A 16800-nucleotide genomic window follows, 5' to 3' on the forward strand; every position below is an offset into this window, starting at 1 on the left:
CAGACAGGAAGGAGGATTTGAGTCTCAGAGTGAATTAAGGATCACAATCGGGATTTATCTCTATGGAAGTGGACAAGAAAAGTATAAACCATTGAACTGATATGTTTTGGTTAGTACCTTGATTCTGAAATTTCTATTGATAAGCCTGTACTTGTTAGGAATCAGTCATCAGTGCTATTCTGTTATACTGGTCAAAGTAGAGAGTTACAGAAGCATTGAATACCCACCCCTCATATAGGGAACATGTTTAAAGAAAACTACAGTCTATTTATTAGATCTTATATTTAAAAAAAAAATAACTTCCAGTGCACGAGTCCCAAGCATCCTGCACCCTGCATCGAACCTAGACTGGTGATTCGTTTCTTACGTGATATTATACATGTTTCAATGCCATTCTCCCAAATCATCCCACCCTTGCCCTGTCCTGCAGAGTCCAAAAGACTGTTCTATACATCTGTGTCTCTTTTGCTGTCTCACATACAGGGTTATCATTACCATCTTTCTAAATTCCATATATATGCGTTAGTATACTGTATTGGTGTTTTTCTTTCTGGTTTACTTCACTCTGTATAATCGGTTCCAGTTTCATCCACCTCATTAGAGCTGATTCAAATGTATTCTTTTTAATGGCTGAGTAATACTTCATTTTGTATATGTACCACAGCTTTCTTATCCATCCATCTGCCGATGGACATCTAGGTTGCTTCCATGTCCTGGCTATTATAAACACTGCTGCAATGGTAGATTCATGTTGATGTGTGGCAAAACCAGTACAATATTGTAAAGTACAAAATAATAATAATAATAATAATAATAAAGTAATAACAGGAACTATCCCAGGAACTGTCTTTATAAGTGAAATGAAATTTCTTAACTTACTGCCTAAGGCATGTACATCATATTCAATTTTATGTATCCAGGCATATCTTGGCAACAGTTTTTTCTGAGGCAATATGAATGAATCAGAATAAATTAGATCCCAAATTCCTGATAACCTAAAAGTATTTCCTGACTCTATAATACTTTAAATATATGAAAAGTCATAAATTAATGTTTTAACCACTTGCCTTTGAAAGTGAAAGTGAAGTCACTCAGTCGTACCCGACTCTTTGCAACCCCATGGATACTAGCCTGCACCAAGCTCCTCCGTCCATGTGATTTTTAAGGCGAGAGTACTGGAGTGGGTGTCATTTCCTTCTCCAGGGAATCTTCCCAACCCAAGGATCGAACCCAGGTCTCTCACATTGTAGATAGATGCTTTACCATCTGAGCCACCAGGAAGCCACTTTCCCTTTAGGCGAGTTTAAATATGGGTCATCAGCTATTTAGAATTTTTCATTGATCACTCCATTTTTGAAGATGTCAAAAATATAGATTCAGCACTATACTTTGAAAGACTAAAAATATCTGTCTTTGGATTTGTATGTTTTTAACAATGAAGAAAAGTTATGACCAACCTAGATAGCATATTGAAAAGCAGAGACATTACTTTGCCAACAAATGTCCGTCTAGTCAAGGCTATGGTTTTTCCAGTGGTCATGTATGGATGTGAGAGTTGGACTGTGAAGAAAGCTGAGGGCCAAAGATTTGATGCTTTTGAACTGTGGTGTTGGAGAAGACTCTTGAGAGTCCCTTGGACTGCAAGGAGATCCAACCAGTCCATTCTGAAGGAGATCAGCCCTGGGATTTCTTTGGAAGGAAAAAAGAAGCTGAAAACTAAAAAAAAGCTAAAACTCCAGTACTTTGGCCACCTCATGCAAAGAGTTGGCTCATTGGAAAAGACTCTGATGCTGGGAGGGATTGGGGGCAGGAGGAGAAGGGGATGACAGAGGATGAGATGGCTGGATGGCATCACTGACTTGATGGACATGAGTCTGAGTGAACTCCGGGAGTTGGTGATGGACAGGGAGGCCTGGCGTGCTGCAATTCATGGGGTCGCAAAGAATCAGACACAACTGAGCTACTGAACTGAACTGACTGAACGTTTTATCACCTCCATTTTAAAAATGCAATTTAGGCAAATAATTAATAATTTAGAGGACAGAAGGGTAATTAACATGTGAGGAAACCAGTCTAAAGAGGTTAAGTGGTTATTCGAGGTTCCTCAGGTAATTAACAGCAAAGCCAAGACCAGAACCTGGCTCCTCAGCTTCTCAGCCTCCAGGACTTTCATAATGGCATACACATCTGTTGTACTTTAATTCTCTCTTTCTCTCACTCTCTCTTTTTTGAGGGGTGGGAATTTTTTTTTCATTGTAATAGTGTATATCTGTAGGATAGTTCTCTCTTTCCCATTTATTCTCTGGGCACCTGAGTTTCTTCATAAGTCACTTAAAGGATGAAAGTAATTTAAACTGTTACACTGTGGTGGAAAAAAATCGATAAATATAAAGGCCATAAGCAAGGAACTTGTGAAAAATTTGCATTTGTTGGAATTTTTCCCTTTGCATTTCCCAAACTATACCTCAAGAGAAACATGAATTCATCTTTGTTATCTCATGGGATAGACTTGGTCATATAGATGGAGGATGGGTCCGAGTAAAATCTGATATATTAAAAGAAAATAAGACTGGTGGATCAGTAGTTCAGTTCAGCTCAGTAGCTCAGTTGTGTCCGACTCTTTGCGACCCCATGGACTGCAGCATGCCAGACTTCCCTGTCCATCACCAACTCCTGTAGCTTACTCAAACTTGAGTCCATTGAGTCGGTGATGCCGTCAGTATTCACTATTGGATATCACAATTGTATGTCACTATTGCATCAGTAGTTAGTCTCTTCTTATTATTGATAAAAAAATAGGAACTACCACCTTTACACTATAAAAATACTGTAAGCATAATAAGCACTTCAGAAGCTGGCAAGTCATAAAAACAAGTAGAAGTTTTGATGTCTACATCTCTAGGTATATATGGAGGTAATGAGGCTCTAATGACTTCACTGGGAAAAAGCAAGGGCATTCCATCCCTACTGGAATTCACTGACGGAGGGCCTCCTTTACTGGTGAGGCTGCCTCTCTTTCCAATTCATACTTTTAAAATTTGCAATGAGTACTCAACTGTGGCAACACTCTGGGGTAAGTTCCTCATATTTGTTTCCTTTCATGACTTTCTCTCATTTTCCAGCCAACTTAGTCTCCTAAACTCTGTACCTACTGTTCTTGGTAAGTCTGTAGTTTAGAGATCTGTTAATTCTACTTAGCATATACCCATTCTTTGATCAGTTAAATATGTTCAGATAATGATTTCACCATACTTAACACTTGAAGAATTTTAGAAATATATCAGAATAACTAGGGAGCTTTTTCTGCAAAATAGTTTGCTGTTCAGACCTGATGTAACACCTTAAGTGATTACATATAAAGACAAGGTATAATGGCAGTGGAGAACTTTGATTTATATTTTGTTATGGTATTGAATTCCTAAAAAGTGCATCTCTTTCTGTGACTGCCTAGTAAGAAAGGAAAATAATGTGATTCTACCTTGACAAAATTACCAAGTAGGAAAAATTTGTCTTCCAGAATTAAAGAACCCCTAAATCTCTCAAATTCCTATTTTCATCCTCCCTAAATAAAGTGCCTTATTATTTCCATCTCTCCCTAAAAAGTTTAAGTTCTTTATTTAGATGAGTTGTCAAATGATTCAATATCACAAGTTTTACCTTTATAAATGATACTTTGATGCTAGCAATATTGCTTATTTTAAACTAAAGATTTAAAGTTAGCCCTGTCCCATGAAATGTTGGGCATCAGCAGTTTCAGAGTAGAGAAATAGAAGTTAATACATTCTTAATAGAGGGGAAAAAATACTTCATTTCTCTTTTCTCAGATATAGTGTAAGGGTGGACAAAATAATGTAGATCTGTCATATTTCATATTGCTATCTGGATTTGAGTGTTTTGGTTACCAACATTTAACCTTCTCTGTCAGTTGCATTAGGAAGATTTTTGGGAAATGAAGTTATCTGTTAACTTGTCAATATTTCCAAGGAGGCGTCTTGGGAATTTTCAGCCTCCAGGGTTTTTCATACTGGAGTCATACTCTTTCTCATCCTCAAAGTCTCTCACATATCATTTACCAATCATAAGTAATAAACTGCCATATGCAGTGAAATAGCTTCAACAAACAAACAATACCACAGGTTTGGCAGATTCTGACTTTCTGAAGTAAGTTCAGTCTAGTTCATTCACTCAGTCATGTCTGACCCTTTGTGACCCCAGGAACCACAGTACACCAGGCCTCCCTGTCCAGCACCAGCTTCCGGAGTTCACCCAGACTCATGTCCATTGAGTCAGTGACGACATCCAACCATCTCATCCTCTGTCGTCCCCTTCTCCTCCTGCCCCCAATCCCTCCCAGCATCAGGGTCTTTTCAAATGAGTCAGCTCTTCACATCAGGTGGCCAAAGTATTGGAGTTTCAACTTCAACATCAGTCCTTCCAATGAACAACCATGACTGATCTCCTTTAGGATGGACTGGTTGGATCTCCTTGCAGTCCAAGGGACTCTCAACAGTCTTCTCCAACACCACAGTTCAAAAGCATCAATTCCTCAGTGCTCAGCTGTCTTTATAGTCCAGCTCTCACATCCATACATGACTACTGAAAAAACCATAGCCTTGACTAGCGGACCTTTGTGGACAAAGTAATGTTTCTGCTTTTTAATATGCTATCTAAGTTGGTCATAACTTTCCTTCCAAGGAGTAAGTGTCTTTTAATTTCATGGCTGCAATCACTATCTGCAATGGCAACCCACTCCAGTACTCTTGCCTGGAAAATCCCATGGATGGAGGAGCCTGGAAGGCTGCAGTCCATGGGGTCGCAAAGTCAGACATGACTGAGCAACTTCACTTTCACTTTTCACTTTCATGCATTGGAGAAGGAAATGGCAACCCACTCCAGTGTTCTTGCCTGGAAGATCTCAGGGACGGGGGAGCCTGGTGGGCTGCCGTCTATGGGGTCACACAGAGTTGGACACGACTGAAGCGACTTAGCAATCACTATCTGCAGTGATTTTGGAACCCCCCAAAATGAACTCAGCCACTGTTTCCACTGTTTCCCCATCTATTTGCCATGAAGTGTTGGCACCAGATGCCATGATCTTAGTTTTCTGAATGTTGAGCTTTAAGCCAAATTTTTCACTCTCCTCTTTCACTTTCATCAAGAGGCTCTTTAGTCCTTCTGAAGTAAGAGTAGTACATAAACAGTGGCCTAAATCACAGTTTTAGACAGTAGATCCCTGTCAGTTTTAACAGTTATTCCCACTGTGGTGAATACTACCATGTTTTATTTCATTGCATTCACAGTCCTGATAGTTTCCAGACTCGAGTGATTTGACTTTGGACATGACTTTCTCAACCAGTTTCAAGTGGAAACATTTTTTTTCTGAATTGGTGTTCATCTGGAATTAAATGGACATGTTTTGGGGATATTTGTTTTAGAATTGGGATTTTTATTATATGTAGAGAAGTAAATATAAAAGTCATAGTGGAATGACTTTTCTATGTAGTGCTTTACATTAAAGTTCGTGAAAAATAACTCTGTATTTAAAAGCATAGGCTATTGACTTTACATATTAAGTTGTATCAAAGTTTTTCCATTCATAAAGTTAAAAAAGATTATAATTTGTGCACATTGTAACTTATTTCCATTATACTCTGTTTTTAAATGCTGAACAATTATTTTAAAAAATATAGTTGAACTATAATGTTGTATGAGTCTGTTTATAACATATTGATTTGATATCAAGTCATATCAAGAAATGACTATCCCAATAAGTTTAGTTAATATCCATCCCTTTACATAGTTAGAATATCTACTATTTTAGCAACTTTCAAACACACAACCAAGTTTTGACAGTGTATTATATATTTTTAATCTTTCTGAACAATAAATTTTAGAGTTTGTATTTATGATAAAATGAATGAATGTTAACTGCACAGTAAAAGTACATGTGAAAATAGAGCCGTGAAAAAAGTATTACAAAGGTATTGGTATTTTCTCTGTGTTTAGGGTACATTTTGTTTTGCATTTCAGAGCTCTTGGATCTAAACAGAACATCGGTCTTTCATAGCCGTTTTGGATTTCTTAATCTCCAGACAATGCTGCTGGATGAATATCAAGAGAGACTCTTCGTGGGAGGCAAGGATCTTGTATATTCCCTCAGCTTAGAACACATCAGCAGTGGCTATAGAGAGGTATGAAAGAGTAAACTATATTTCAGGAGAGAAAGAAAAGGAGTAAGAGAGAAATCTTCTTGGATGGGTGTTACTTGGATTAGATTTTTCATTGTCTTGACCACATGAACATTCTGAGTGATAATATAATTGAAAGAAATAAAATATACATTAAAAAGAAAATCATTTTGAGAAGATTTATAAATAATGCAGAATAAACTTTTCTAGCACACCACTGATCCCCAAATCCCCAAAAGACTTCTGGTTGATGCATTGAGACTTTCTCTTGCCTAGTGGCCCTTGTACCACACCCACTGTCCTGACATCTAGGTCTGCATATTCTGATTTAAAGTCCCTTTGGGCTTTATTACTCCAAAAATCCCAGCCTGAAGAAATATGGATGTGTGAACTCAGTGTAGCTGACTCATGTATTTCTATTGGTAAGATCACTAATTCAGATGGATGCTCTTTAAACCTAAAGGATTAAAATATATTAAAACAGGCAAGCACTCAACTTTTCTGAGAAGGTTAACTATAAGAAGAAAAATGGTTCTTACAATCTGTGCTTATAGAGTTGAATTAATATGTTTCCAGAACTATATCAACCTTACATAAAACATTCAGATATATGTAGACTATAGCATTTTTGGCATAAAGGTATATATTACATAATACATTTTCTTTATAATTTACTTGTATATTTTTATGATTGTCAAAATGAACAATGTCCATATTTTTTAAAGTCATTTAAAAAATTATCAAAAAAGCAGAACACCTTCATCCCATCCAATTCCTAATCTCTAGAGGAAATAATTTAAAAGTCTCATTTTCTCTGGTTCTTATCTCTATGTGTCTAAGTGACATTTGTATACTGTTCTTTCTTGATATCACTAGTTTTAGACAATATCTGTTGACTTTCTGTAAAGGAAGATGAAGATTTTTGCTTCCTTTTCTTACAGTGATGTAGCTAAATTCTGCACAATTTCAGCAGCAACCCCTACTCATCTGCCCTGTCATCTTCCTGTTATAGCTGTACCACAATTTTTAGCTAAGTAGTAACAGAGGATGAGATGGCTGGATGGCATCACTGACTCAATGGACGTGAGTCTGAGTGAACTCCGGGAGTTGGTGATGGACAGGGAGGCCTGGCGTGCTGCGATTCATGGGGTCGCAAAGAGTTGGACACGACTGAGCGACTGAACTGAACTGAACTGAACTGAACTATATACATTATTATAATTAGGAAAATAGATCACACTTCTTCCCCTTCCCCCAGATTAAATGTTTTCTCTTTCTTTTGCTTGAATTATTGTTGTTTAGTCTCATGTCCAATTATTTTGTGACTCCATGGACTGTAGCCCACCAGGCTCTCTGTCCATGAGATTTCCCAGGCAAGAATACTGGAGTGAGTTGCCAATTCCTTCTCCAGGGGATCTTCCTGACGCAGGGATCAAATTCAGGTCTCCTGCACTGGCAGGCAGATTCTTTACCATTGAGCCACCAGGGAAGCCCATTGTTTATTACATAAAGTAATAAACAATGTAAATATCTTAGAAGACATAATAGTTAAATAAATACCTAGAACTCACTGGCCAACTCAAGAATGACATCATCACCATTCCCACTGCTTGCAGTTACCTTTTGACTCCTCCCTCTTTTCCTCCTGTGTCTCCTGCTGCCTAGAAGCCATCACTCCGATGGATTTTTTGGTTTATTTATTTACTAATTTTAAATGTTAAAGAATTATTTTATCATAATGAGTGTTCCCCTATTATAGTATATTGTTTAGAGTTACTGGTTTTAAGCTATGTAAAAATGATACACACTAGTTTACTGTAGTCTTCTGGGGTTGCTTTTTTGTTGTGTTTTATTCAGCATTAGTTATTAGATTCAGTTGTGTTACTTGGGTCTGGACTTCCTTTGTTGTGGGGGTATGAAGATTGAATGAGGAACACAAGTTAAATTTTTAGTTTAAATCTTGCTGTGCATTTGTAGCTGGGCTTCCCTGGTGGCTCAGAGGGTAAAGCGTCTGCCTGCAATGCAGGAGACCTGGGTTTGATCCCTGGGTCAGGAAGATCCCCTGAAGAAGGCAATGGCACCCCACTCCAGCACTCTTGCCTGGAAAATCCCATGGACAGAGAAGCCTGGTAGACTATAGTCCATGGGATCGGCAGAGAGTCCGACACGATTGAACGACTTCACTTCACTTCACTAGCATTTGTGGTACTCGGCAAATTCCTTAATCCCTTTATTCTTCTGCTTTCTCATTTGTTAAAGTGGACAAATATTAGGGTATTCACTGAATATTAGGGTATTCACTGAAAAAAATCCACATGTTAAGTGGACCTTCACAGTTTGAACCCATGTTGTTCAAGGATCAACTATAACAATCAGAACTTGTACTATTATATATACATTAGACTGATTTTTCCTGTGCAATTTTGAAATAGGTAAGAACTTACCATTTACTGGCTTCCCTGGTATCTCAGAAGGTTAAGAGTCTGCTTGCAATGCAGGTAGACCCAGGTTTGATCCCTGGGTCAGAAAGATCCCCTGGAGAAAGCAATGGCTACCTACTCCAGTATTCTTATCTGGGAAATCCCATGGACAGAGGAGCCTGGTGGGCTATAATCTATTGGGTCACAAAGAGTCAGACATGAGTAACTAACATTTTCACTTTCACTACCATTTAATAAATTTACTGTTAGTTTTTTAGATACTGACTTTGCTTTATAAATTAATTCATTCATAGCATTTCCCAGACTATGTAATGATACTTTCACCCTGAAATTCTGTTCTCTTGTATCTATGTCACATTCATAAAAGACCCTTAACCTTCACTCAAAAATGGAAGAGTCAGTCCTGGTGGTAACACTGTAAAATTTCTACCCTTATTATCCCATTTGTTTTATCTCATGAGATCCTCCAACCTGCCAGAAAAAATTTCTGCAGATTACTCTCTTGAAAAGTCTCTAAAATCTACAGATAACACGATACTTAGATTAAACTCTGATTTCATCAGGAACTTCCTAAGAAATTTATTTAAACTTTTTTTTTTCTTTGCACTTTTGTCTAAAGTCTTTTGGTGCAAAATGTTTTGGACTGAGCTAGAGGAAATCATTATTCAGGTGAAAATATTAAGGTATCTTGAGATTCCGATCATTATGTAACAATAGCAGAATGAGAAGGCAATGGCACCCCACTCCACTACTCTTGCCTGGAGAATCCCACGGATGGAGGAGCCTGGTAGGCTGCAGTCCATGGGGTCATGAACAGTCAGACAGGACTGAGCGACTTCACCTTCACTTTTCACTTTCATGCATTGGAGAAGGAAATGGCAACCCACTCCAGTGTTCTTGCCTAGTGCAATGGAGAAGATACATACACATCTGTCATAGATAGCAAAATTTGAGGAGAACTATAATAAAGGCCCAAATAAAACACTAAGAAAATATGCATAAACTGAGAGTTGGGGTTTCCTGGAGGAGATATAATTTAAAAGTGGGCTTTGAATAGTAGGAATTTTGACTCACACAGTTTGGTAGGGAGGACAGGGAAGAAGCTGAGAAATTTTAGAGCAATTTGAAATAATGATTTGGCTGAAGTAGATAGGTGAGGTGGGGGCATATGGGTGGGAACAGGGGAGAATGATAGTTAAGGATGGAAATATGGTTTAGACCAGATCCTGAAGAACATTTTACTGCTGAGCTGTTGAAACTTAAGCAATGCAGGAGCCAGTGGGAGAGTCTGAGTACTTGTATAACATAATGAGAAGATAGTTTAGGGTGATTGCTTTAGCAGCAGCATGTTGGGTAAATGGAAAAAAGAGGAGAATAAGGCCACGAGGCCAGTAAGTAGCAATTAGAACTTAAAACCAAGTTCATTTGTCTCAGAAGCCTAAGCTATTTCTATTACACCATACAATTGGGAACCAGGCTGCTACTTTGGTGCGAACTGTGTCTCCCAAATCGGTCTTCAGCTTACCATTAGTTCTGCCTTTTGTTACCAGGTGTTTCTTTCCTCTTGGTTCTTACTGCCTTTGCATCGCTACTGTTTCCTTTAATGATGGTTAATAGACTAGTGAAACAGTAGTTGGTGACAGAAGCAGAGGAAAACCAATGATAAGAACAAGAAGGAACTGTTTCCCCTTTGTTAATTTATGGCAACGTTGAGAGTCCAGGGAAGCTCTGGTATTCAAAGACAGCATTGATGTAGCCCCTTGCAATCTGTGCATATTTGAGAATTACCAAGGCTTCCTGAAAAATAAAGTAAATGTTGGTTTATTTAAGCTGTATTTTATAGGACTTCATGTGCTGTGCTTAGTTGCTCATTCATGTCCCACTCTTTGAGACCCCATGGACTGTAGCCCACCAGGCTCCTCTGTCCATGGGGATTCTCTAGGCAAGAATACTGGAATGGATTGCCATGCCCTCCTCCAGGGGATCTTCCCAACCCAGGGATTGAACCCAGGTCTCCCGCATTATAGGCGGATTCTTTACCATCTGAGGCACCAGGGAGGACTTCATCGGATATTCCATATTTAGTAATAAATCTTTGCTTTAACTTTTACCCATGACTTTTCTGTTTCTAAATTTTACCTTTTTTTTCCTTCTAAAATTATTCTTACCACTATTATTTAAGGCTAAAGTTACACTACTTAATTTGGATATCTATAAATAAAGTTTAGTCACTTCTATTTATAAAAATATTTATACTTTTCTCACTGAAGTTTATTGAATGAAAGGTGAAAAACATTCTTCCATTTTAGAACTTCATTTTTTTAAAGTGGGAGAAAGGTATTAGAATATAATTTGCATATAAAATGGCAAATGGTGTTTCACATTAATGATAGCAATTTAGTAGATTTCATCCATTAAAAAGGGCATTTGTTGTTCAGTCACTAAATTATATCTGATTCTTTGTGACCTCATGGATGGCAGCACACCAGGCTCTTCTATCCTCTGCTATCTCCCAGAGCTTGCTCAAATTCATGTCCATTGGGTCAGTGATGCTATCTAATCATCTCATCCTCTGCTGCCCCTTTCTCCTTTTGGCTTCAATCTCTCCCAACATCAGAGTTTTACCAGGCCAGAAGTGTTTGTGTTATAATAATAGTGTTCTAATTCAAAAGCTTTTGATTATCAACATTTCAAGAACAAATTTTATCTGTAATGCAGAAGATTATAATTCTGGTTATAAAATATTTGAATAATGACAGTCATTATAACTAATTACAAAGCATAAACAGTAAGAGGGAAGTGTGACAGGTTAAAACTACCATTTATAAACCATTAAGTCTCTTTTAATGTGTTATATTCAAAATATATTTTCTTGATTTTAATGACATTTGTAGAACCTTTAATTAATATATGTGTTGATGGGCACTGGTACTATATATAGATGTAAAATATAGAAATAAAAAACTAAAATATAAACAATATTTTTCATTAGAATAATAGAATTAGGAAGAGAATATTAAACAAGGTTATAATAGTGTTTTAGTAACTTAAATATATTCCAAGGGAGATTAACATTTGCTAGATCATTTTATTTAATCTTTTTCAATAAAAAAAGGAAATAATGTTTTTTAGACAGTTAAATTATTACTTTTTTGTTCATTTGTTTTTGCTCTCCAGAATCTCTGAGTGTTCTAACATCATGTAACAATAGAATAGTTAAATTCTTAATCCTGGTATAATTAGGAGGTTCAATAGGGAGTCCAGAAAAGAATACTTTGTAATTTAATTTTTATTTTATTTTTCTCATCTGAACTATACAAGAATAGTAAATGGCCTGTTAAAATGCATTAGAACAATTAAATTATATAGTAGGAATATTGTGATGAAATCATGTGTATTTAACCTTTTGCTTTTTGTACCTTTCTTGGTGCAGAGAATTTGGAAATGTCATTACACCCTGTTGTTTAACTGCCTTTAAAAACGCTTTATGCAGAACAGATAGCTTAATTTTATGACTTTTTGTTGATGCTATACTTTGGAGCAGAACCAAAAGGCATCCTGACTGCCAAAACAAATGAAGAAAATCATTTCCCTTACTGTCTTGGCAGAACATCTGTACATAATGGCTTTAAAATAACTTCTGATTTCCAGTGAGATCATTCTCTTGTCTTTTCTCACCTGAGTGGACATCTGAATACAGTCCTGAGCCTGTTAAATTGTGTTAAAAAAACAAACCAAAGGAAACTGAAGTATAAACAACAATAAAACAAAACTCAAGCGTGTTACTCCTTAGGGGAGTTCTGATGTGCTGGACTTTAGTGGTTAAGTGTTCATAACTTAATCTTCTACTTCTTTCCCTCTGTGAACCCACAGTGATCTGGTTAAGACCGTTTTCTCTGCCCTCGGAAATCCTGCCAGTCTTTCACACTCACTAAATTCTGTAGGATTTCCTCCCTGATTAAACTGGAAAGTGCTGCTTGTCTCATTTACTTGACACTGATTGCAGCCTTTTCATGTCAGTGAATCTCTCTCTCAAACTGTATTGTAGGCTCCTTTAGTGAACTAACTTTCTGAAGAATGTGATAAAGAAATGTTGACTGATACAAATCTGTCAGTAGCCACTGAATAAGCAGTGATGGCATTAAAGACCCTGTGTCAGGTAGGCATTCTAGGGCTACAGAAGTAAGTCACTGCCTTGCCCTCTGTAACTTACAGCCTAGTAAGACAGCTAAAATTGAGTACACATACTGTGATATCATAGGAAGAAAAAGTAAGAAAAACAATTCAGAGCATTAGAGGAGGGACAAATGCCATCTGTTGAAAGTTATCTGGGAATATCATTGAAGATGCGCCTGAAGTAATGATCTCATTATTCCTAGAGCAATCCTCACGATTAGGTTTGCTGCTAGAAATAACACATTCTGGCAATCCTAGGAGCATGTATTGTCCTCACCACCGCAGAATATATTATTTGTGTGTGTGTGAATTTTACCTTGCTTTTAGACAATCAGCCTGTCATAGTTTCATTGATGCTGGCAGAAGACAGGGGGCACCTGGCCTGGAGACAGAGGACTCTGTCACTCCCAGTACAGCAGACTGGATGAGCCTCATGTCTCCATCAGTTGTCTTTTGCTCCCCAAGTCCCACAGAGCCAAGCAGCCTAAGGAGATGTTGTACACACAGTGAATATATGTTGTACCCAGTTTACCAACTTTCAGCTTAGAATGAAGTGAAGTGAAGTTGCTCAGTCGTGTCCGACTCCTTGCAACCCCATGGAGTGTAGCCTACCAGGCTCCTCCATCCGTGGGATTTTCCAGGCAAGAGTACTGGAGTGGGTTGCCACTTCCTTCTCCAAGGGATCTTCCTGACCCAGGGATCAAACCCGGGTCTCCCGCATTGTAGACAGCCGCTTTACCGTCTGAGCCACCAGGGAAGTTCAGCTCAGAATACTCTCAGTCTTAAAAGGAGTCTTCTAGCAAACCTGTCCAGCCTTTGCCCAGAGGGAGACATTACCTTTATTATCCTGACCAAGAAAAAAATCTATTTGCCCTGGAGGGAGGATCTATTTCTATCTTCCAAGGCTGTTTGAAAAGATAGCTGAAAACAAAATTAGTCAACAAAATATAGGAATCCTCTAGAAAGTTGCTCCCCCCCACAAAACAATGTATTCAAATAGTCCCAGAAATAATCCACATAAAACCAATGACTGAGGAGAATGAGGTAGTAAATGGAGGTTATTCTCTTGTCTGGATACTGTTTCAACATTGAAAAGCTGAACTTTGGTATTTTTTCCAAAGAATTGGTTATCAAATACTTTGCAGTTGTAGAAATATAGTTTAAATAAGTCTCATTTTACATTACGATGAAAGGTAAATAAAAAAGGGTGTTAATATTATAAGCCCTGCTTCTTATAAATTAAAGATCTTAAGAATGTTAATCATTATGATTGACAGGTGAGATATTCTCTGATTTACTCATATTAATAAGCAAATTATCTTTCCAGTGATGAGTAATCCTAAAATTAATCTGTATTTTGAGCTTGTGTTTACACATGTACACACATACATTCTAGCATATCCTTTTGAATGATTTATGCATCCATAGTAAAACTATAATTCCAAAACCAAATTGAACCTCAAATTAGAATATATTTTAGAAGTCATCTGAAAAAACCTATTGCTCAGTGTCTGAATTTTTTCCAAAAAAGGATCAATAAAGTTTATAAATTCAACAGTTTCACTTCCAGCATCCTTATTCTGCAGTGGTATTAAGGACCCTCTTCAGGCTGATGCAAGGCTGCAATTGAACCTGATATTGTTACGTTAATGTGATATTGTTCCTGAATCATATATGCTCCATCGATAGATCTATGATATAATGAAGAGCATTGATTCTAGGCTTTTCTATGTGTGCTTTTGGCTTTTAACTGGCTTTCTTTGGTATCCCTACTTGTTCTTTGTCTTTCTTTTTTATGTTGCAACATAACAAAAAGTGCTCATGTGTTTCTGTTTGTTGCTGTTCAGTCACTAAGTTGCGTCCAACTCTTTGTGACCCCATGGACTGCAGCACGCCAGGCTTCCCTGTCCTTCATTATCTCCTGGAGTTTGCTTAAATTCATGTCCATTGTGTTGGTGATGCCATCTAACCTTGTCATCTTCTGCCCACCCACCTTCTCCTCCTGCCCTCAGTCTTTCCCAGCTTCAGGGTTTTTTCCAATGAGTCAGCTCTTTGCATCAGGTGGCCAAAGTATTTAAAAGTTTATCTACTGCACTGTGAAAGCAAAGGACCACATGATGCTGAATATTGTTCATAAGAAACTTAGGGGGCCTGTTACAGTAATAACAATATCAAAGTAATGTTGTATTCCTATAGTTGAAACCATGTAGTGCTTACTCTTATGATAATAAATTTAATCATACCAAGACTGTCATAATTAAATGCTATTGTCACTGCTTTTATAAGTCCCCAAATATTTTTCATGTATTAAGGCCTGGATTTGGCTCCATAATATCTGAGTTAAGTGATAAACCTCTTGATCTTTGCAAAGAAAGAAATAGAACCAACAAAAATAAAATATAAAGTATTAACTTACAGAAAAAACAAAATGGGTTTTCAGTGTAGTTTATTTTTATATGTGTTTTCATAATAGTGCATTATATTTTATTTCAGATACACTGGCCAAGTACAGCACTAAAAACAGAAGAATGCATAATGAAAGGAAATGATGCCGTAAGTAGTATTCATTATAAACTAAACATATCATTAATTGTAGTCCTGGTCAGTGACAAAGGACTGAATCTCTAACCTGTTATTTGTTCCTAAAGAGCATATATATATAATTCATGCAAGGAAGAAATATATATCTCTAGATATATACACATATATATTCACACACAGAAGTTGAAAGAGAAGAGTGAAAAAGCTGGCTTAAAACTCAACATTCAAAAAATGAAGATCATGGTATCTGGTCCCATTACTTCAGGGCAAATAGATGAGGAAAAAGGGAAACAGTGACAGATTTTATTCTGGGGGGCTCCAGAATCACTGTGGATGGTGACTGCAACCCATACAATTAAAAGACACTTGCTCCTTGGAAGAAAAGCTATGACAAACCTAGATAGCATATTAAACAGCAGAGACATCACTTTGCCAACAAAGGTCCAACTAGTCAAAGCTATGGTTTTTCCAGTACTCATGTACGGATGTGAGAGTTGGATCATAAAGAAGGGTGAGTGCCAAAGAATTAATGCTTTTGAACTGTGGTGCTGGAGAAGACTCTTGAGACTCCCTTAGACAGCAAAGAGATCCAACCAGTCAATCCTAAAGGAAATCAACCCTGAATATTCATTGGAAGAACTGTTGCTGAAGCTGAAGCTCCAAACTTTGGCCACCTGATGCAAAGAGGCAACTCATTGGAAAAGACCCTGATCCTGGGAGAGACTGAGTGCAGGAGGAGAAGGAATGGGACAGAGGATTAGATGGTTGGATGGCATCACCTACTCAATGGACATGAGTTTGAGCAAACTCTGGGAGATAGTGAAAGACACGGAAGCCTGGAATACTGCAGTCTTTTGGGGGTGCAAAGAGACGGACATGACTTAGAGACTGAACAACAATACACACCACACCACACACACACCACACACACATACACACACACCATACACACACACACATACACACACACACGGCTTCCCAGGTGGCACTAGTGGTGAAAAACCCACCTGCCAGTGCAGCAGATATAAGAGACGTGGGTTCAATCCTTGGGTTCAGATGTTCCCCTGGAGAAAGGCATGGCAAGCCACTCCAGTATTCTTGCCTGGAGAATCCCATAGACAGAGGAGCCCAGTGGGCTACAGTCCATAGAGTTGCAAACAGTTGGATATGAATGAAGCAACTTAGCACAAACACACACATATACATACATACATATTTGATATATACATGTACATTGTCTATGTGTGCATAATTACTTTAAAATTATTTTCATTGTGGAGTTAGTGTAGGGAACCAAAGTGCCATCTACATCTTGGTTTTATTTTCTTTTATTGTATTTTATTATATTTTAATCAATTCAGATTTATTCATTCTTATAGTGTTTATTTCCTATGTATTAGAGAGAAAAGAAATTTCAGGTAGTATCTTAAAGATAAGCTAAGAACCTTCTTTGT

At 37.6% G+C, this 16800-nt stretch overlaps 1 protein-coding gene across 1 annotated transcript in view; it reads left to right on the forward strand.

Annotated features, from left to right (window-relative positions):
* The window catches only part of SEMA3E (semaphorin 3E), a 274042-nt gene that overhangs the window by 146560 nt on the left and 110682 nt on the right, over positions 1-16800 (forward strand). Inside the window, exons 2-3 of the mRNA XM_069586651.1 lie at positions 6031-6191; positions 15299-15358. Of these exons, the coding sequence (XP_069442752.1) occupies positions 6031-6191; positions 15299-15358 (221 nt within the window). The remainder of the gene's footprint in view (positions 1-6030; positions 6192-15298; positions 15359-16800) is intronic.

Source organism: Ovis canadensis, chromosome 4 (assembly GCF_042477335.2).
Source record: "Ovis canadensis isolate MfBH-ARS-UI-01 breed Bighorn chromosome 4, ARS-UI_OviCan_v2, whole genome shotgun sequence".
Lineage (NCBI taxonomy): Eukaryota > Metazoa > Chordata > Mammalia > Artiodactyla > Bovidae > Ovis > Ovis canadensis.